Below are 20,513 nucleotides of genomic sequence, written 5' to 3' on the forward strand. Positions count from 1 at the left end.
TTAAAAAAATGTCGAGACAGTAAACACTATTTAACCCGACTGTCTTTTAAAATGTTGTTATTGTTCTTGAATTTCCTGCATGTTGGTCACAGTAGCTCGCAATCTTTTTCACCAACAATGGCTTGAGCTGCACATTTGCTTCGGGCATGACACAGTGCAATTACAATATCAGTTTTATCTAACAGAGCGAAGATGCAGTGGAGTTTGTTCCTGCTCATTCTAATGGGTAAGTCTACCTACAGCAAAGAGCCCAAGGAGGGAGAACGCAAGATCTACCTGGCTATCGAGAGTGCAAATGAACTGGCTGTGCAGAAAGCCAAAACGGAGATTACACAGCTGATCAAGGAAGAGCTCATCAGATTACAAAACTCGTACCAGCCGACGAACAAAGGACGGTACAAAGTGTTGTAGAGGAGGAAACGGGCCTCGCTGGAGGAGTTCCCCGTCTCTCAACAGACCGCCATCTCTACCGTTTCGTCAAATTGGTCGAAAAATATTTTAGTCTATATTTTTAATAATGTTCCCTTCAGTAATCGGAGTTTAATTTGCTGTACAGTTGCTCGGGCTGCAAAATATTGCTGCGCCCTCAGTGCAGGAAAGGGCGCAGGTCATTTGTTCCAACGGCTGTCAGACCTTTCAACATCACCCAGGAATAACCCTGCACTGTTCAGCTCATTTCATTTCATAGCACCTGACAATTTTTCCATTCATCCCAAACTGTATTTACTTATTTTCTATTTTATTTGTTTTTGTGTATATGTAGTCTGTGTGTGTGTGTGTGTGTGTGTGTGTGTGTGTGTGTGTGTGTGTGTGTGTGTGTGTGTGTGTGTGTGTGTGTGTGTGTGTGTGTGTGTGTGTGTGTGTGTGTGTGTGTGTGTGTGTGTGTGTGTATTTATTGATGCTCTAATTTGTTTGTTTTCTAAAATAATTATTTTTGTATCTATCTTATTTCTTATATCTTCTACGTATTTGTAAATTGTTTCACATTGTGTGCACCTTTTGTTTTTCTATGATGCTGCGACGACTGAATTTCCCCACTGTGAGATTAATAAAGTCTAAATCTAATCTAATGACGGGGAACTTGCCGAGTTCTGCCCGCCCACTGAGAATTAGATTTCATCTCGCAGCACCACAAGAGAAGCTGAAGGAAAGCTACCAGACATTGTAATGATCTGACCGCGTCTAAATAATCTTCTCTGTCAGCTTCATTTAAAGTCTGTAGTTTTTGAAAAATTCGAGTCATCAGTGTTTTATTAGACTCAGCGGTAGCATCTCAATGAGACGATTGATCTGAAATTTACAAGGTTTCCTCGGGCACCATTTTTTGTTGTCCTCTGGATCAGATAGATAAAACCAATAAACGATTATATTGGAAGGGGGGGGGGTGGTAGTGAGAGAATCGTGATCTCAATTCTAAGCAAAAACTAAAATGTGTGATTCTCATTCTAACCAGAGTTGTTCAGCCATAATAGTTGCCATTTTTAAGGAAATGACTACAACTTAATCTGCTGGAGAGATGACTTGAATACTGAAGTATTTTCTCTGTTTTTAGGTAAGTGTTGCTTCATCACAGGTAAACTCTACGAGTATCACTACATTGACCAGGAAATGAACTGGTCTGAAGCCCAGCTGTACTGCAGAGATAATCACACTGACCTGGCCACAGTGACTAACATGACAGACATGGACAGACTCCGTGAATCTGCACATGAAAATGGAGCCTGGATCGGGCTGAAAAACCAAACAGATGCCAACAGGAAGTGGTACTGGTCTCCGCCTGGGGTGGAGTTCAATGAAACTGAGACAAATTGGGACACAGGAGAACCGAATGATCACGATCAAAACGAGAACTGTGGAGCTATTCAAACATACCTCAACTGGACAGATGTGTATTGTCAGACAGAGAGTAAATTCCTCTGCTACGATGGTAAGAATGTAATATCACCATTATTTAAGTTCAGAAATATATCATGTAAAACTGTTTAGATGACATTGACTGGAATATCTCTTTAGACTAAGAAAATAAAAATGTGTGCTGGGACTATTGGACTCAAATGTCTGCACAAAATGTCTTGGTAATCCATTTCATAGTTGATAAAAGTTCATTTGTTTATTTCACAGAAAGTAGTTCAACCACAAAGTTTCATTTGATTGAAGACCACATGACCTGGTTTAAAGCTCAGAGATACTGCAGAGAGAAGCACACAGACCTGGTCAGTGGAGTAAACCAGCTACAGGAAGCAGAACTACAAACAAAGGCGGCTAAAGGAGGAACATTCATGTTGTTCGGCCTGTTCAGAGACACTTGGAAGTGGTCCGATGGGAGCGATTTCTCTTTCAGAGACTGGGATGAGAGATTTAACGACAACGATGGAGAATGTGCCATGATCAACTTCAAAGATAATAATCACTTCTGGAAGAATTGCGACTGCGCTGACAAAAAAACCTTCTTCTGTCATGACGGTGAGTTTTATTTTTTAAAGATCCATGAAGAGAACGTAACATCTGTAATTTTAGCTTCAGCCTGGAAACAGTCCGAAATGATCGAAATCAATTTACCATTTCAGAATACTCGTGTTTTTATGAATGTATTTATGATATAGTTCTTTCATTGGTGAGCATATTTATTCAAAATATTCTGTGCATTTTCACTTCACAGCTACAAGTACATGAGCTACCAAATCAATGATTTAAAAAATAAAAAAAGTATGTCATCTTAATCTCTATTAAATATATTATCTTGTTAATGCCGCGGTGAGGAATGGGGGGAGAGAGTCATAGAGTTTTAATTCAAACTTGCACAGAGAAAATTTGATGACATTTGTTTGGTATTCAAAAATCCATTTAAAATTGAAGCCCAGAGTTCTCAACAATAACCTGAACAGAGCTGGTGTGTACATTCCTCTCAATGACAGATAAGGTGATTCTGATCAAAGAAAATAAGACCTGGGAGGACGCCTTGTATTACTGCAGAAAGAACTACATCGACCTGGTCACCATCACTAACCTGGACGAGCAGAGATGGGTCCAGGAGAAAGCCAAGAACGCCTCGACTCCTTTCGTCTGGCTGGGACTGCGCTACACCTGCACGCTGGATTTCTGGTTCTGGGTCAGCGACGAGGTGGTCGGCTACAAAAACTGGGACTCAGAGAAAACCGATGAATGCGACATGTCTGGAGCCATGAAGAGCGGAGGACAACATGAGTGGGTCAAACAAATGGATAATCAAACGTTTAATTTCATCTGCTCTAAGAATTAAAACCCTTCTACTCACTGCTGACACACTTTCTCTTCATGTACACACTTTGTTTTTGGTTGTGTTACTTTTAAAGAAGTTTAGACTTTTTTTCTTTTTTTTTTGGAAAGGTATTTGTGGAAATGTAGAACTCCCCACTGGAAAAGACCAAACGCTAACTGTAGATTCCACATTGAGGGGAATTGAGATTTGAGAATTGAGAATATCAGTCATCATTTGTACATTTTACATTTAAGTGTGAGTTTTCTCTTTCTTTCTTTCTTTAAGGGGATTTTTTTTTTTTTTTTATCTCATGTTACGTGTATTTATCTGTCACATTCGGTAAAGGTACACCAATAGACTAGATTTTTCTGGTGATGGTTACATTATGTAAAGTCAAGTTTATGTTATAATTACGGTTTAGGGAGTTTTGTTGAAATGGATAATTGAACTGTGTTGAATTTACTGTAGAAGTACAGAGTGGCTTCTGATGCTCATTTACTTTTGCATTTTATCCGAGATTGAAAACACAAACACAATTGTTCAGAAGATGTACTTAATTACTCAACGTATAAAAATAAAAATTACCCAAAAATATACATTTCCCTTTTTTTCTTATAATTGATGCATTTACTGTTATAATTAAAGGAAAAACCTTTGTTAAAGTGACCACTATCATAAATGAGACATGCACTTTGCAGGGCTTATTAATATCTAATCAGATAGCAGCACAGTCCTGCCAACACGACATGGGGGAAACACAGAGCTTACTTATGTTACAGGCAAATATCATACGATATGATCCACACTGTGATAATCTATAGCTGCAAAACAGATGATACACGTTTGTGTTCTGGTGTTTCCTCGTAATATTCATGCAACAGTTAATGAGGAAATTAAAGAAATCTATAAAAGGTAAACACTGAGGTACAGACTCAAATTTAAGTCATATGATACGTTATAGGTATCAGCTTCAAACACAGATGTTAGCCCAACACAGGGGTAAAAGTTGATCTTCAAAATGTATACTTTTTATTTTTAGAACGAGAAACGAACCTTCAAAATACATCTTGCTTACGTGTTGTTATTTTCCTCATAAATCATTTTAACATTTCACACTTGTTTTTCTCTGACAAATGCAAATGACCTCACCCTCTTTTGAATAACTGATGTGCACTTCTTCCTGTTTGAATGTTAAAATGCTGATATAAACTGGCTCCATGAGTTCTCCGTGTTATTGAGCATCTTGTTACTGAGCACCGGTCTTCTAACAGCAAACGAAGGAGAGAAGAGGCAACTAGAGGTACGTTTAAACTCCACCTGTGTGAAGAGGCTTCTTCTTATTTCTTTAGTTCATGTGGTTCGTTAATATTTTGTATCTAAATTCTGATTCATATCACACGTTAAGTTTTTAATTTGCCAGAAAATTAGATTTAATAATTGCCTGTATCTTTTCAAATTAATTTAAGCCTCTGTAATTTAAATGGAGTATGGATACCACAACAAGATACATAAAGCCTGCTGCCTTTATAAAGTGTCTACACTCGACATTCAGAAAAAAGAATGTATCAAATGACTCTGTCAAAATGTAAGAGCGGTTGCTCGTATGATGAATCTACAGACAATTATCACCAGAATCTGCAGCTTCCCTTAAATGTACAGATATTTGTAGCTGGTTTAGGCTCATTGTTTTTCTGTTTGGTCGGCAAATTTACTGTTTTGGTTCTATCTCTTCGCGTTGTTTCCGGACACAGCACTTTTCAGAAGAAAAATTATATATATATATAACAAAAAATAAAAAAACTGGTGAAGTTCAATCACAATTTATATGGTTTTTAACTGTTATTTCGTCTGTCAACTTTAAATACCTGACAGAAACAAAATCTACAATAGTAGCAGCGAAACTCGCTTCTTCTTATCGTCTACAGATATCTATTGAAGGACCTTGTATTAACCTAACGGGCTAAAATGTAACTTACTGTTAATTCTGGTTTGACTGTATTTGCTACCCTCTTCTATTCCTCTTCCTTTAAAAAGACTGAACTCTACAATGGAGGGAGGTGCTTTTTTTTTTTTTTTTTTTTTTTTTTTTTTTTTTTTAACCATGACATTAAGTATTTAGATATTTATTTCATTATTTTAGTTCAACAGGTTAAGTGTCTTTTGAATGATTTCATCTACCAGGCCAAAGATGAAGTGGAGTCTGTTCCTGATCACTCTGATGGGTAAGTGCGTCGTCTCACCAGCTCCACACAAGTGCCACTTATGTATGTTTGGTATACATTTTATTTTAATGATCACTACGGCTTCATCTAGATTTCTATAAAACTTGGACACTGCTTAGTAAATAACTGCCCTCAAAGCCTAATTTAAATCATAGTCAGTGTTCCTTCATCTCTGTTTTTAGGTCAGTGTTGCTTCATCACAGGTCAAGTCTACTCGTATCACTACGTTAACATGAACGAGACATGGTCTGATGCCCAGAACTACTGCAGACAGAAGCACACTGACCTGGCCACAGTGAACAACATGAGAGACATGAAGAGACTCCTCCGTAAACGTCCAGTGAATAAAGAGGAAGCCTGGATCGGGCTGAAAAAACACACAGATGCCGACAGGACGTGGCACTGGTCTCTGCCTTGGGTGGAGTACAAAGAAAATAAAGAAAAATGGAGTTCAGGAGAGCCGAATGATCATGGAGGTGTTGAGAACTGTGTGAAACTGCACAACAGAAAATGGCAAGATGTCCTTTGTAGTCACAAACATAAGTTTGTCTGCTACAACGGTGAGAATATGAGGTTAATAATGCTAAGGGTATTTAGCACATCACTTTTTCCAACATTTGTTTTCCATTTTGACATATACGTCTGCCTTTCACGTCAAATTAAGTAAACACTTGGCTGATAATATACCTGAAAGTCCAAATTTAACCAGCCTTTAAACAACGCTTATAATTCCTGCAGTTTATTTCAATAAGTGACATTAACTGTTAATTGCGGTGATAAAATTCCACTTGTTCGTATTAATATACAAATTCTGACAAAACAATTTTTAAAAATCAATTTGAAAAGAAATCAACAGTACTTGATTAAACCAGTGGAATTAGGATTATATATTTAACAATGTTGTTACAACCTGTTTAAAAAAATTAGAAAAAATTGAATTTTCTGAGACTTAAAACCTTGACAAAAAGGTGAATTTCTTAATATACTTGCCAGTTAATGACATGACAGATACTCAGCAACACTTTAGGTGACAAACACATGACCAGGCCCGCTGAGTACCGTGATTTAAGTTTGTGCGTTTCCTTCACAGGAACGAATGCATCAAAAAAATTCTATCTGATTGATGAAAAGAAGACTTGGCTTGAAGCTCAGAGGTACTGCAGAAAGAATCACACAGACCTGATCAGTGGAGTCTGGCAGTTAAACAAATCCAGGGATGAGAATGTCACCGTCAGCAATGACCATTTTTGGATCGGCCTGTTCAGAGACACCTGGAGGTGGTCAGACGGGTTCGGCTCCTATTTCAGACACTGGGATGTGGAATTTGAAGACCAGCCGGAGAACTGTGCCAAGATCATGTTGGATGAAGATGGTTTATGGAGGAATGGCAACTGTACTGAGAAAAAACCCTTCTTCTGTTATGAGGGTGAGTTTTTATTTATTTCTTATCAGTGGAGATTACACAACATCTCTTCAAGTAGTAAGTGTATTTATTTCAGACATTTACATTCTGTGAACTTTTACTTCACACCTACATAAGCTCCATCTCCTTTGTTCATTGTTAGTTTTTGTTTTTTTGCAATAATTGTTTTTTAGTGTCGTTATTTATTACAAATGTTATCTTGTTAATGCCCAGGGTAGGCGTGGAAATAAAAATTGGTCTAGAATATTGTTTTGGACTCAGACTTTCCCAGAGATTATTTCAAAATATGAAGATATCTAATTGTTACCGAACGACAAAGAGACGATATTTATTTTGGTATTAGTAAAGGTACATACTATTTTCTTTAATTGTTAGTTTCTTGTTTTATTGCTGCAATATTTTTTTATAGTGTCATTATCATCTTAATCTCAATTAAATATCTTATCTTGTTAATGCCGCGGTGAGGAATGGGGGTAGACGGGGAATGGTCATAGAGTTTTAATTCAAACTTGCACAGAGAAAATTTGATGACATTTGTTTGGTATTCAAAAATCCATTTAAAATTGAAAGCCCAGAGTTCTCAACAATAACCTGAACAGAGCTGGTGTGTACATTCCTCTCAATGACAGATAAGGTGATTCTGATCAAAGAAAATAAGACCTGGGAGGACGCCTTGTATTACTGCAGAAAGAACTACAGTGACCTGGTCACCATCACTAACCGAGCCGAGCAGAGATGGGTCCAGGAGAAAGCCAAGAACGCCTCGACTCCTTTCGTCTGGCTGGGACTGCGCTACACCTGCACGCTGGATTTCTGGTTCTGGGTCAGCGACGAGGTGGTCGGCTACAAAAACTGGGACTCAGAGAAAACCGATGAATGCGACATGTCTGGAGCCATGAAGAGCGGAGGACAACATGAGTGGGTCAAACAAATGGATAATCAAACGTTTAATTTCATCTGCTCTAAGAATTAAAACCCTTCTACTCACTGCTGACACACTTTCTCTTCATGTACACACTTTGTTTTTGGTTGTGTTACTTTTAAAGAAGTTTAGACTTTTTTTCTTTTTTTTTTTGGAAAGGTATTTGTGGAAATGTAGAACTCCCCACTGGAAAAGACCAAACGCTAACTGTAGATTCCACATTGAGGGGAATTGAGATTTGAGAATTGAGAATATCAGTCATCATTTGTACATTTTACATTTAAGTGTGAGTTTTCTCTTTCTTTCTTTCTTAAAGGGGGATTTTTTTTTTTTTTTTTATCTCATGTTACGTGTGTTTATCTGTCACATTCGGTAAAGGTACACCAATAGACTAGATTTTTCTGGTGATGGTTATATTATGTAAACTCAAGTTTATGTTATAATTACGGTTTAGGGAGTTTTGTTGAAATGGATAATTGAACTGTGTTGTTGAATTTACTGTAGAAGTACGGAGTGGCTTCTGATGCTCATTTACTTTTGCATTTTATCCGAGATTGAAAACACAAACACAATTGTTCAGAAGATGTACTTAATTACTCAACGAATAGAAATAAAAATTACCCAAAAATATACATTTCCCTTTTTTCTTATAATTGATGCATTTACTGTTATAATTAAAGGAAAAACCTTTGTTAAAGTGACCACTATCATAAATGAGACATGCACTTTGCAGGGCTTATTAATATCTAATCAGATAGCAGCACAGTCCTGCCAACACGACATGGGGGAAACACAGAGCTTACTTATGTTACAGGCAAATATCATACGATATGATCCACACTGTGATAATCTATAGCTGCAAAACAGATGATACACTTTTGTGTTCTGGTGTTTCCTCGTAATATTCATGCAACAGTTAATGAGGAAATTAAAGAAATCTATAAAAGGTAAACACTGAGGTACAGACTCAAATTTAAGTCATGATACGTTATAGGTATCAGCTTCAAACACAGATGTTAGCCCAACACAGGGGTAAAAGTTGATCTTCAAAATGTATACTTTTTATTTTTAGAACGAGAAACGAACCTTCAAAATACATCTTGCTTACGTGTTGTTATTTTCCTAATAAATCATTTTAACATTTCACACTTGTTTTTCTCTGACAAATGCAAATGACCTCACCCTCTTTTGAATAACTGATGTGCACTTCTTCCTGTTTGAATGTTAAAATGCTGATATAAACTGGCTCCATGAGTTCTCCGTGTTAGTGAGCATCTTGTTACTGAGCACCGGTCTTCTAACAGCAAACGAAGGAGAGAAGAGGCAACTAGAGGTACGTTTAAACTCCACCTGTGTGAAGAGGCTTCTTCTTATTTCTTTAGTTCATGTGGTTCGTTAATATTTTGTATCTAAAATCTGATTCATATCACACATTAAGTTTTTAATTTGCCAGAAAATTAGATTTAATAATTGCCTGTATCTTTTCAAATTAATTTAAGCCTCTGTAATTTAAATGGAGTATGAATACCACAACAAGATACATAAAGCCTGCTGCCTTTATAAAGTGTCGATACTCGACATTCAGAAAAAAGAACGTATCAAATGACTCTGTCAAAATGTAAGAGCGGTTGTTCGTATGATGAATCTCCAGACAATTATCACCAGAATCTGCAGCTTCCCTTATATGTACAGATATTTGCAGCTGGTTTAGGCTCATTGTTTTTCTGTTTGGTCGGCAAATTTACTGTTTTGGTTCTATCTCTTCGCGTCGTTTCCGGACGCAGCACTTTTCAGAAGAAAAATTATATATATATTTAAAAAAAAAAAAAAAAAAACTCTGGTAAAGTTCAATCACAATTTATATGGTTTTTAACTGTTATTTCGTCTGTCAACTTTAAATACCTGACGGAAACGAAATCTACAATAGTAGCAGCGAAACTCGCTTCTTCTTAGCGTCTACAGATATCTATTGAAGGACCTTGTATTAACCTAACGGGCTAAAATGTAACTTACTGTTAATTCTGGTTTGACTGTATTTGCTACCCTCTTCTATTCCTCTTCCTTTAAAAAGACTGAACTCTACAATGGAGGGAGGTGCTTTTTTTTTTTTTTTTTTTTTTTAACCTTGATATTAAGTATTTAGATATTTATTTAATTATTTTAGTTCAACAGGTTAAGTGTCTTTTGAATGATTTCAAAGATGAAGTGGAGTCTGTTCCTGATCACTCTGATGGGTAAGTGCATCGTCTCACCATCTCCACACGTGCCACTTATGTATGTTTGGTATACATTTTATTTTAATGATCACTACGGCTTCATCTAGATTTCTATAAAACTTGGACACTGCTTAGTAAATAACTGCCCTCAAAGCCTAATTTAAATCATAGTCAGTGTTCCTTCATCTCTGTTTTTAGGTCAGTGTTGCTTCATCACAGGTCAAGTCTACTCGTATCACTACATTAACATGAGCAAGACGTGGTCTGATGCCCAGAACTACTGCAGACAGAAGCACACTGACCTGGCCACAGTGAACAACATGAGAGACATGAAGAGACTCCTCCGTAAACGTCCAGTGAATAAAGAGGAAGCCTGGATCGGGCTGAAAAACCACACAGACGCCAACAGGACGTGGCACTGGTCTCTGCCTTGGGTGGAGTACAAAGAAAATAAAGAAAAATGGAGTTCAGGAGAGCCGAATGATCGGGGAGGTGTTGAGAACTGTGTGCGAATGCACAACAGAAAATGGCAAGATGTCCTTTGTAGTGACAAACTGAAGTTTGTCTGCTACAACGGTGAGAATATGAGGTTAATAATGCTAAGGGTATTTAGCACATCACTTTTTCCAACATTTGTTTTCCATTTTGACATATACGTCTGCCTTTCACGTCAAATTAAGTAAACACTTGGCTGATAATATACCTGAAAGTCCAAATTTAACCAGCCTTTAAACAACGCTTATAATTCCTGCAGTTTATTTCAATAAGTGACATTAACTGTTAATTGCGGTGATAAAATTCCACTTGTTCGTATTAATATACAAATTCTGACAAAACAATTTTTAAAAATCAATTTGAAAAGAAATCAACAGTACTTGATTAAACTAGTGGAATTAGGATTATATATTTAACAATATTGTTTCACCCTGTTTAAAAAAATTAGAAAAAATTGAATTTTCTGAGACTTAAAACCTTGACAAAAAGGTGAATTTCTTAATATACTTGCCAGTTAATGACATGACAGATACTCAGCAACACTTTAGGTGACAAACACATGACCAGGCCCGCTGAGTACTGTGATGTAAGTTTGTGCTTTTCCTTCACAGGAAAGAATGCATCAAAAGAATTCTTTCCGATTAATGAAGAGAAGACTTGGCTTGAAGCTCAGAGGTACTGCAGAAAGAATCACACAGACCTGATCAGTGGAGTCTGGCAGACAGCCAAACTCTTCAGGAATGAGACAGTCCCAGCTGACTGGGAGAGATTTTGTTCAGAGACACCTGGAGGTGGTCAAACGGGTTCGGCTCCTATTTCAGACACTGGGATGTGGAATTTAAAGACCAGCCGGGGAACTGTGCCAAGATCATGTTGGATGAAGATGGTTTATGGAGGAATGGCAACTGTACTGAGAAAAAACCCTTCTTCTGTTATGAGGGTGAGTTTTTATTTATTTCTTATCTATGGAGATTACACAACATCTCTTCAAGTAGTAAGTGTATTTATTTCAGACATTTACATTCTGTGAACTTTTACTTCACACCTACATAAGCTACGTCTCCTTTGTTCATTGTTAGTTTTTGTGCAATAATTGTTTTTTAGTGTCGTTATTTATTACAAATGTTATCTTGTTAATGCCCAGGGTAGGCGTGGAAATAAAAATTGGTCTAGAATATTGTTTTGGACTCAGACTTTCCCAGAGATTATTTCAAAATATGAAGATATCTAATTGTTACCGAACGACAAAGTGACAGCATTTTTTTTGGTATTAGTAAAGGTACATACGTTTTTCTTTAATTGTTAGTTTGCTGTTTTGTTGCTGCAATAATATTTTTTTATAGTGTCATTATCCTCTTAATCTTTATTGAGGGTCATAGAGTTTTAATCCAAACTTGCACAGAGAAAATTTGATGACATTTGTTTGGTATTCAAAAATCCATTTAAAATTGAAGCCCAGAGTTCTCAACAATAAACTGAACAGAGCTGGTGTGTACATTCCTCTCAATGACAGATAAGGTGATTCTGATCAAAGAAAATAAGACCTGGGAGGACGCCTTGTATTACTGCAGAAAGAACTAGTGACCTGGTCACCATCACTAACCTGGACGAGCAGAGATGGGTCCAGGAGAAAGCCAAGAACGCCTCGACTCCTTTCGTCTGGCTGGGACTGCGCTACACCTGCACGCTGGATTTCTGGTTCTGGGTCAGCGACGAGGTGGTCGGCTACGATAACTGGGACTCGGAGAAAACCGATGAATGCGACATGTTTGGAGCCATGAAGAGCGGAGGACAACATGAGTGGGTCAAACAAATGGATAATCAAACGTTTAATTTCATCTGCTCTAAGAATTAAAACCCTTCTACTCACTGCTGACACACTTTGTCTTCATGTACACACTTTGTTTTTGGTTGTGTTACTTTTAAAGAAGTTTAGACTTTTTTTTTTTTTTTTTTTTTTTTTGGAAAGGTATTTGTGGAAATGTAGAACTCCCCACTGGAAAAGACCAAACGCTAACTGTAGATTACACGTTGAGGGGAATTGAGAATATCAGTCATCATTTGTACATTTTACATTTAAGTGTGAGTTTTCTCTTTCTTTCTTTTTTTAAGGGGATTTTTTTAATTTTTTTTTTTTTTTATCTCATGTTACGTGTATTTATCTGTCACATTCGGTAAAGGTACACCAATAGACTAGATTTTTCTGGTGATGGTTTTATTTTGTATACTCAAGTTTATATTATAATTACGGTTTAGGGAGTTTTGTTGAAATGGATAATTGAACTGTGTTGTTGAATTTATTGTAGAAGTACGGAGTGGCTTCTGATGCTCATTTACTTTTGCATTTTATCCGAGATTGAAAACACAAACACAATTGTTCAGAAGATGTACTTAATTACTCAACGTATAGAAATAAAAATTACCCAAAAATATACATTTCCCTTTTTTCTTATAATTGATGCATTTACTGTTATAATTAAAGGAAAAACCTTTGTTAAAGTGACCACTATCATAAATGAGACATGCACTTTGCAGGGCTTATTAATATCTAATCAGATAGCAGCACAGTCCTGCCAACACTACATGGGGGAAACACGTCCGTCCCTCTTAAGACAGCTTTTACTGGCAGTAGAAAGTGAGGACGTTCTGCTGGTTCCCTCGTATCAGCACTGCGGGACAGTGGAGGCCACAGGTCAGAGTGTCCTGCCAGGCCATGTACAGAGCGCTGGGGCAGTCGCTGTGTGGCACAGGAAGGCTCCTGGAAAGATTTGTTTACGTAAACAAAATATGACATGGCCATAGTAGAACAAGTGCTGCTTCTAAAGTCAAATGAGTTCCTGCTAATCTCGTCCGTCTGGTTCTTCTCTCTGAAACATGAATCATGAAAGGAGCCATAGTCTGGTGGCTCTTTGTATAATTTTGCATCTCTGTGGACACCGAACTCCTAATATTGATAGAAGCCTGCAAACATATTTGACCAATATTATAACTACATTGAAAAGCACAAGAGTTACCTAAAGACTGTAGCCCAAATGCAAAATGATATATTCGCCCTACATGGTCCAAAATTAATGTTTCTTTTAATTAGAAATCGTTTCATGACATAGATGAGCATTAGTTCCACTAAAGTGGGAAGTGGAAACCTTAATGCTTCCACATACAAGGACACAAGTGATAGTAGTGTGCCTCTATCTGTGTGGAAAAAGTTTGTAGAAGTCCCTTTAACCTAAGGCACAAAGTGAGACCCAAAAAGATTTGTGGTTTTTCCACATCAGTTGGTTAAGAACTTGACTGACCTGCACGGAGCGCTGAGCTTAAACCCATCCAACACCTGTAAGATGAACTATAACCAACTGCAAACTAGACTTTACATAATTTAAATAAACATCATCACCAGATCTCACTAATACTCCTTTGGGTGCTGCAGACTATAGTACAAAAAAAAAAAAAGATGGCATTTACCTTTTATTATATAAACTTTTTTTATTATTTTTTTTTTTAAAGCTTTTAACATTTTGTGAAATACTTTTAACACCCCATTTTGAGCATTTACATGCCCTTTATATAAACATTTAATTCATAAAAATGTGGTTGTAAAAATATATAGGGACATTTAAGTTCGAAGTGCAATATTTCTTAACACTTATAATGAATTATCACACAGTAAAACACTGTAGAGTTATATGTTTGCATATCAGCAGTCACTTATATGTGCTCACAGGATCAAATGCATTGATAAACACTTATATCTACTTATTTTTAAGTTTACGGTGTGATATAAAACCATTCAATTAATGTTAGTAAACTGTTTAAATGCTATATAGATGGGTCAAAGTAAAATAAACTCAATTCTGAGACGGACAAACGTAGGAGGAAGGGAGTCAACGCGGATGCTGTTTGTTTTATTTCCTGCAATGCAAAATGAGCCATGTTTAAAATACCTAAAAACACCAACAACACTGGCCGCACTATGTTAGAGAAACCCTGCTTCCTCCTTTCAAGTCCACACTTGTCCACACAATTACGATAAGCCACGCGCATTATTTATCCAATTTGCAGTATATTTTGGTAAACTTTTGGTGAATTGCAGTAATTGTGGATCACAATTAATGTGACACTGTCGTCAACCTGTCGTGTTCTGAACTGATGATACTTACACAAGCACTAGAGCCGTATGTTGTGAATTCCTTCGGATGATTTCGTTCAGCCTCACTTTACTCTCGGACTATAAAGGGCAGAAAATAAAAGTAAAAAATAGAGACTCAAAGTGGGGAGACGCTGCTGGTTGAACAGGGTGGATGACATCAAAAATGATGGGGGGTGTTAAACGCAGTCTTCCACTCATCTCCCTCTCGGATTCGGACCAGGTGGTAGGCGTTACGGAGGTCCAACTTTGTGAACATGGTGGCCCCAGCGAGAGACTCAAAGACGGAGTCTAGCAGTGGTAGAGGGTATTTATTCTTGGTGGTAATCTGGTTGAGACCACGGTAATCAATGCAGGGACGAAGGGCCTTGTCTTTCTTTGTTACAAAAAAAAACAACGCTCCCAGTGGGGAGGATGAGGGGCGGATAATTCCTGCTGCGAGAGAGTCTGTAAAATATCGCTCCATTGCCTCTCGTTCGGGTCGGGACAGATTGTAGAGGCGGCTGGTGGGAAACGATGCGCCAGAGAGCAACTCGATGGCGCAGTCGTACGGCCGATGAGGTGGTAGGGAGAGGGCTTGTTCCTTACTAAAAGTCTCCCCCAGATCCGTGTACTCCCGGGGAACAGAGGATAGGTCGGGTCCAGCCGTAGAGCTGCAGTGCATGTTCTCAGGCAGGCGAGCGGCGGATCTGAGGCAGGCTATTTTATTTGTTTTTGTGTATATGTAGTCTGTGTGTGTGTGTGTGTGTGTGTGTGTGTGTGTGTATTTATTGATGCTCTAATTTCTTTTTTTTCTAAAATAATTATTTTTGTATCTATCTTATTTCTTATATCTTCTACGTATTTGTAAATTGTTTCATATTGTGTGCACCTTTTGTTTTTCTATGCTGCTGCGACGACTGAATTTCCCCACTGTGAGATTAATAAAGTCTAAATCTAATCTAATCTAATCAAAAGAATCGCGATAACCACTGAACCAGAAAAATACTGGTTCAAAGAGACGACAAGAGACTAATGCTGATTGTTTTTATGCTCAGTGATTCATTGTGTTACAAACGGAGCGTTGCCTCTCTGTTGTCCAGAGTTGATATGTTGGTCCCGTGACGGGGAACTTGCCGAGTTCTGCCCGCCCACTGAGAATTAGATTTCATCTCGCAGCACCGCAAGAGAAGCTGAAGGAAAGCTACCAGACATTGTAATGATCTGACCGCGTCTAAATAATCTTCTCTGTCAGCTTCATTTAAAGTCTGTAGATTTTGAAAATTTCGAGTCATCAGTGTTTTATTAGACTCAGCGGTAGCATCTCAATGAGACGATTGATCTGAAATTTACAAGGTTTCCTCGGGCACCATTTTTTGTTGTCCTCTGGATCAGATAGATAAAACCAATAAACGATTATATTGGAGGGGGGGGGGGGTGGTAGTGAGAGAATCGTGATCTCAATTCTAAGCAAAAACAAAAATGTGTGATTCTCATTCTAACCAGAGTTGTTCAGCCATAATAGTTGCCATTTTTAAGGAAATGACTACAACTTAATCTGCTGGAGAGATGACTTGAATACTGAAGTATTTTCTCTGTTTTTAGGTAAGTGTTGCTTCATCACAGGTAAACTCTACGAGTATCACTACATTGACCAGGAAATGAACTGGTCTGAAGCACAGCTGTACTGCAGAGATAATCACACTGACCTGGCCACAGTGACTAACATGACAGACATGGACAGACTCCGTGAATCTGCACATGAAAATGGAGCCTGGATCGGGCTGAAAAACCAAACAGATGCCAACAGGACGTGGTACTGGTCTCCGCCTGGGGTGGAGTTCAATGAAACTGAGACAAATTGGGACACAGGAGAACCGAATGATCACGATCAAAACGAGAACTGTGGAACTATTCAAACATACCTCAACTGGACAGATGTGTATTGTCAGATAAAGAGTAATTTCCTCTGCTACGATGGTAAGAATGTAATATCACCATTATTTAAGTTCAGAAATATATCATGTAAAACTGTTTAGATGACATTGACTAGAATATCTCTTTAGACTAAGAAAATAAAAATTTGTGCTGGTACTATTGGACTCATATGTCTGCACAAAATGTCTTGGTAATCCATTTCATAGTTGATGAAAGTTAATTTGTTCATTTCACAGAAAGTAGTTCAAACACAACGTTTCATTTGATTGAAGACTACATGACCTGGTTTAAACTCAGAGATACTGCAGAGAGAAGCACACAGACCTGGTCAGTGGAGTAAACCAGCTACAGGAAGCAGAACTACAAACAAAGGCGGCTAAAGGAGGAACTTTCATGTGGTTCGGCCTGTTCAGAGACACTTGGAAGTGGTCCGATGGGAGCGGTTTCTCTTTCAGAGACTGGGATGAGAGCTTTAACGACAACGATGGAGAATGTGCCATGATCAAGTTCAATGATAATAATCACTTCTGGAAGAATTGCGACTGCACTGCCGAAAAAACCTTCTTCTGTCATGATGGTGAGTTTTATTTTTTAAAGATCCATGAAGAGAACGCAACATCTGTAATTTTAGCTTCAGCTTGGAAACAGTCTGAAATAATCGAAATCAATTTACCATTTCAGAATACTCGTGTTTTTATGAATGTATTTATGATACAGTTCTTTCATTGGTGAGCATATTTATTCAAAATATTCTGTGCATTTTCACTTCAGAGCTACAAATACATGAGCTACCAAATCAATGATTTTTAAAAAAAAAATGTTATGTCATCTTAATCTCTATTAAATATATTATCTTGTTAATGCCGCGGTGAGGAATGGGGGGAGAGAGTCATAGAGTTTTAATTCAAACTTGCACAGAGAAAATTTGATGACATTTGTTTGGTATTCAAAAATCCATTTAAAATTGAAGCCCAGAGTTCTCAACAATAACCTGAACAGAGCTGGTGTGTACATTCCTCTCAATGACAGATAAGGTGATTCTGATCAAAGAAAATAAGACCTGGGAGGACGCCTTGTATTACTGCAGAAAGAACTACATCGACCTGGTCACCATCACTAACCTGGACGAGCAGAGATGGGTCCAGGAGAAAGCCAAGAACGCCTCGACTCCTTTCGTCTGGCTGGGACTGCGCTACACCTGCACGCTGGATTTCTGGTTCTGGGTCAGCAACGAGATGGTCGGCTACAAAAACTGGGACTCAGAGAAAACCGATGAATGCGACATGTCTGGAGCCATGAAGAGCGGAGGACAACATAAGTGGGTCAAACAAATGGATAATCAAACGTTTAATTTCATCTGCTCTAAGAATTAAAACCCTTTTATTTATTTATTTGACCTTTATTTAACCAGGTAATATCAATTGAGAACCAATTCTCATTTACAATGATGACCTGTCCTGAGGTGCATGTTTTTGGATGATGGGAGGAAGCCGGAGAACCCGGAGAGAACCCACGCAAGCACAGGGAGAACATGCAAACTCCTCACAGAAAGGCCCAGGACCGGATTCGAACCCAGAACCTTTTTGCTGTGAGGCGACAGTGCTAACCACTACACCACCGTGCCGCCCTTCTACTCACTGCTGACACACTTTGTCTTCATGTACACACTTTGTTTTTGGTTGTGTTACTTTTAAAGAAGTTTAGACTTTTTTTCTTTTTTTTTTGGAAAGGTATTTGTGGAAATGTAGAACTCCCCACTGGAAAAGACCAAACGCGAACTGTAGATTACACGTTGAGGGGAATTGAGAATATCAATCATCATTTGTACATTTTACATTTAAGTGTGAGTTTTCTCTTTCTTTCTTTCTTTAAGGAGATTTTTTTTAAAAAAATTTTTTATCTCATGTTACGTGTATTTATCTGTCACATTCGGTAAAGGTACACCAATAGACTAGATTTTTCTGGTGATGGTTTTATTTTGTATACTCAAGTTTATATTATAATTACGGTTTAGGGAGTTTTGTTGAAATGGATAATTGAACTGTGTTGTTGAATTTACTGTAGAAGTACGGAGTGGCTTCTGATGCTCATTTACTTTTGCATTTTATCCGAGATTGAAAACACAAACACAATTGTTCAGAAGATGTACTTAATTACTCAACGTATAGAAATAAAAATTACCCAAAAATATACATTTCCCTTTTTTCTTGTAATTGATGCATTTACTGTTATAATTAAAGGAAAAACCTTTGTTAAAGTGACCACTATCATAAATGAGACATGCACTTTGCAGGGCTTATTAATATCTAATCAGATAGCAGCACAGTCCTGCCAACACTACATGGGGGAAACACGTCCGTCCCTCTTAAGACAGCTTTTACTGGCAGTAGAAAGTGAGGACGTTCTGCTGGTTCCCTCGTATCAGCACTGCGGGACAGTGGAGGCCACAGGTCAGAGTGTCCTGCCAGGCCATGTACAGAGCGCTGGGGCAGTCGCTGTGTGGCACAGGAAGGCTCCTGGAAAGATTTGTTTACGTAAACAAAATATGACATGGCCATAGTAGAACAAGTGCTGCTTCTAAAGTCAAATGAGTTCCTGCTAATCTCGTCCGTCTGGTTCTTCTCTCTGAAACATGAATCATGAAAGGAGCCATAGTCTGGTGGCTCTTTGTATAATTTTGCATCTCTGTGGACACCGAACTCCTAATATTGATAGAAGCCTGCAAACATATTTGACCAATATTATAACTACATTGAAAAGCACAAGAGTTACCTAAAGACTGTAGCCCAAATGCAAAATGATATATTCGCCCTACATGGTCCAAAATTAATGTTTCTTTTAATTAGAAATCGTTTCATGACATAGATGAGCATTAGTTCCACTAAAGTGGGAAGTGGAAACCTTAATGCTTCCACATACAAGGACACAAGTGATAGTAGTGTGCCTCTATCTGTGTGGAAAAAGTTTGTAGAAGTCCCTTTAACCTAAGGCACAAAGTGAGACCCAAAAAGATTTGTGGTTTTTCCACATCAGTTGGTTAAGAACTTGACTGACCTGCACGGAGCGCTGAGCTTAAACCCATCCAACACCTGTAAGATGAACTATAACCAACTGCAAACTAGACTTTACATAATTTAAATAAACATCATCACCAGATCTCACTAATACTCCTTTGGGTGCTGCAGACTACAGTCCAAAAAAAAAAAAGATGTCATTTACCTTTTATTATATAAACTTTTTATTTTTTAAAGCTTTTAACATTTTGTGAAATACTTTTAACACCCCATTTTGAGCATTTACATGCCCTTTATATAAACATTTAATTCATAAAAATGTGGTTGTAAAAATATATAGGGACATTTAAGTTCGAAGTGCAATATTTCTTAACACTTATAATGAATTATCACACAGTAAAACACTGTAGAGTTATATGTTTGCATATCAGCAGTCACTTATATGTGCTCACAGGATCAAATGCATTGATAAACACTTATATCTACTTATTTTTAAGTTTACGGTGTGATATAAAACCATTCAATTAATGTTAGTAAACTGTTTAAATGCTATATAGATGGGTCAAAGTAAAATAAACTCAATTCTGAGACGGACAAACGTAGGAGGAAGGGAGTCAACGCGGATGCTGTTTGTTTTATTTCCTGCAATGCAAAATGAGCCATGTTTAAAATACCTAAAAACACCAACAACACTGGCCGCACTATGTTAGAGAAACCCTGCTTCCTCCTTTCAAGTCCACACTTGTCCACACAATTACGATAAGCCACGCGCATTATTTATCCAATTTGCAGTATATTTTGGTAAACTTTTGGTGAATTGCAGTAATTGTGGATCACAATTAATGTGACACTGTCGTCAACCTGTCGTGTTCTGAACTGATGATACTTACACAAGCACTAGAGCCGTATGTTGTGAATTCCT

General features: G+C 37.7%; 4 protein-coding genes across 9 annotated transcripts in view; all 4 read left to right on the forward strand.

Annotated features, from left to right (window-relative positions):
- The first annotated feature begins 198 nt into the window (after positions 1 to 198).
- On the forward strand, positions 199 to 3,819 carry LOC138203889 (C-type mannose receptor 2-like). Its single transcript, XM_069158899.1, has 4 exons — positions 199 to 226; positions 1,553 to 1,927; positions 2,122 to 2,463; positions 2,916 to 3,819. The coding sequence occupies exons 1-4, from the start codon at positions 223 to 225 to the stop codon at positions 3,257 to 3,259; spliced, it is 1,065 nt and encodes a 354-aa protein (XP_069015000.1). The 5' UTR covers positions 199 to 222; the 3' UTR covers positions 3,260 to 3,819.
- Positions 3,820 to 4,480: 661 nt separating this feature from the next.
- On the forward strand, positions 4,481 to 8,951 carry LOC138203883 (macrophage mannose receptor 1-like). 3 transcript variants are annotated; one of them, XM_069158889.1, is made up of 5 exons: positions 4,481 to 4,538; positions 5,379 to 5,460; positions 5,643 to 6,020; positions 6,551 to 6,886; positions 7,483 to 8,951. In XM_069158889.1, the coding sequence occupies exons 2-5, from the start codon at positions 5,403 to 5,405 to the stop codon at positions 7,854 to 7,856; spliced, it is 1,146 nt and encodes a 381-aa protein (XP_069014990.1). In that variant the 5' UTR covers positions 4,481 to 4,538; positions 5,379 to 5,402; the 3' UTR covers positions 7,857 to 8,951. The 3 variants fall into 3 exon arrangements, with proteins under 3 accessions (XP_069014990.1, XP_069014992.1, XP_069014991.1); XM_069158891.1 differs by having other exon boundaries at positions 7,513 to 8,951; XM_069158890.1 differs by having other exon boundaries at positions 4,482 to 4,538; positions 5,420 to 5,460.
- Positions 8,952 to 9,968: 1,017 nt separating this feature from the next.
- LOC138203885 (C-type mannose receptor 2-like) overlaps positions 9,969 to 20,513 on the forward strand; it is a 45,747-nt gene continuing 35,202 nt past the window's right edge. The window contains exons 1-2 of the mRNA XM_069158894.1: positions 9,969 to 10,039; positions 10,220 to 10,597. Of these exons, the coding sequence (XP_069014995.1) occupies positions 9,994 to 10,039; positions 10,220 to 10,597 (424 nt within the window). The 5' untranslated portion in view covers positions 9,969 to 9,993. The remainder of the gene's footprint in view (positions 10,040 to 10,219; positions 10,598 to 20,513) is intronic.
- Positions 15,103 to 18,756, forward strand: LOC138203907 (lithostathine-1-beta-like). Of its 4 annotated transcripts, XM_069158930.1 has the most exons (5): positions 15,104 to 15,354; positions 16,245 to 16,619; positions 16,814 to 17,154; positions 17,607 to 17,895; positions 17,989 to 18,756. In XM_069158930.1, exons 3-5 carry the CDS (start codon positions 16,971 to 16,973, stop codon positions 17,990 to 17,992), a joined length of 477 nt encoding a protein of 158 aa, XP_069015031.1. In that variant the 5' UTR covers positions 15,104 to 15,354; positions 16,245 to 16,619; positions 16,814 to 16,970; the 3' UTR covers positions 17,993 to 18,756. The 4 variants fall into 4 exon arrangements, with proteins under 4 accessions (XP_069015028.1, XP_069015029.1, XP_069015031.1 ...); XM_069158927.1 differs by having other exon boundaries at positions 15,103 to 15,354; positions 17,607 to 18,756; XM_069158928.1 differs by having other exon boundaries at positions 15,103 to 15,354; positions 16,245 to 17,154; positions 17,607 to 18,756.

The sequence above is a fragment of the Embiotoca jacksoni genome, unplaced genomic scaffold (genome assembly GCF_022577435.1).
Source record: "Embiotoca jacksoni isolate LCO1_2020_lvr unplaced genomic scaffold, fEmbJac1.0.p SCAF_24, whole genome shotgun sequence".
Classification (NCBI taxonomy): Eukaryota; Metazoa; Chordata; class Actinopteri; family Embiotocidae; genus Embiotoca; species Embiotoca jacksoni.

Coding starts and splice junctions, on each gene's coding strand:
- LOC138203889 (XM_069158899.1), top strand. Junction 1,928..2,121: donor TAAATTCCTCTGCTACGATG/GTAAGAATGTAA, acceptor TTTATTTCACAG/AAAGTAGTTCAACCACAAAG. Junction 2,464..2,915: donor AACCTTCTTCTGTCATGACG/GTGAGTTTTATT, acceptor TCTCAATGACAG/ATAAGGTGATTCTGATCAAA.
- LOC138203883 (XM_069158889.1), top strand. CDS start 5,403: ATGATTTCATCTACCAGGCCAAAGATGAAGTGGAGTCTGTTCCTGATC. Junction 5,461..5,642: donor GTTCCTGATCACTCTGATGG/GTAAGTGCGTCG, acceptor CTCTGTTTTTAG/GTCAGTGTTGCTTCATCACA. Junction 6,021..6,550: donor TAAGTTTGTCTGCTACAACG/GTGAGAATATGA, acceptor TTTCCTTCACAG/GAACGAATGCATCAAAAAAA.
- LOC138203907 (XM_069158928.1), top strand. CDS start 16,971: ATGTGGTTCGGCCTGTTCAGAGACACTTGGAAGTGGTCCGATGGGAGC. Junction 17,155..17,606: donor AACCTTCTTCTGTCATGATG/GTGAGTTTTATT, acceptor TCTCAATGACAG/ATAAGGTGATTCTGATCAAA.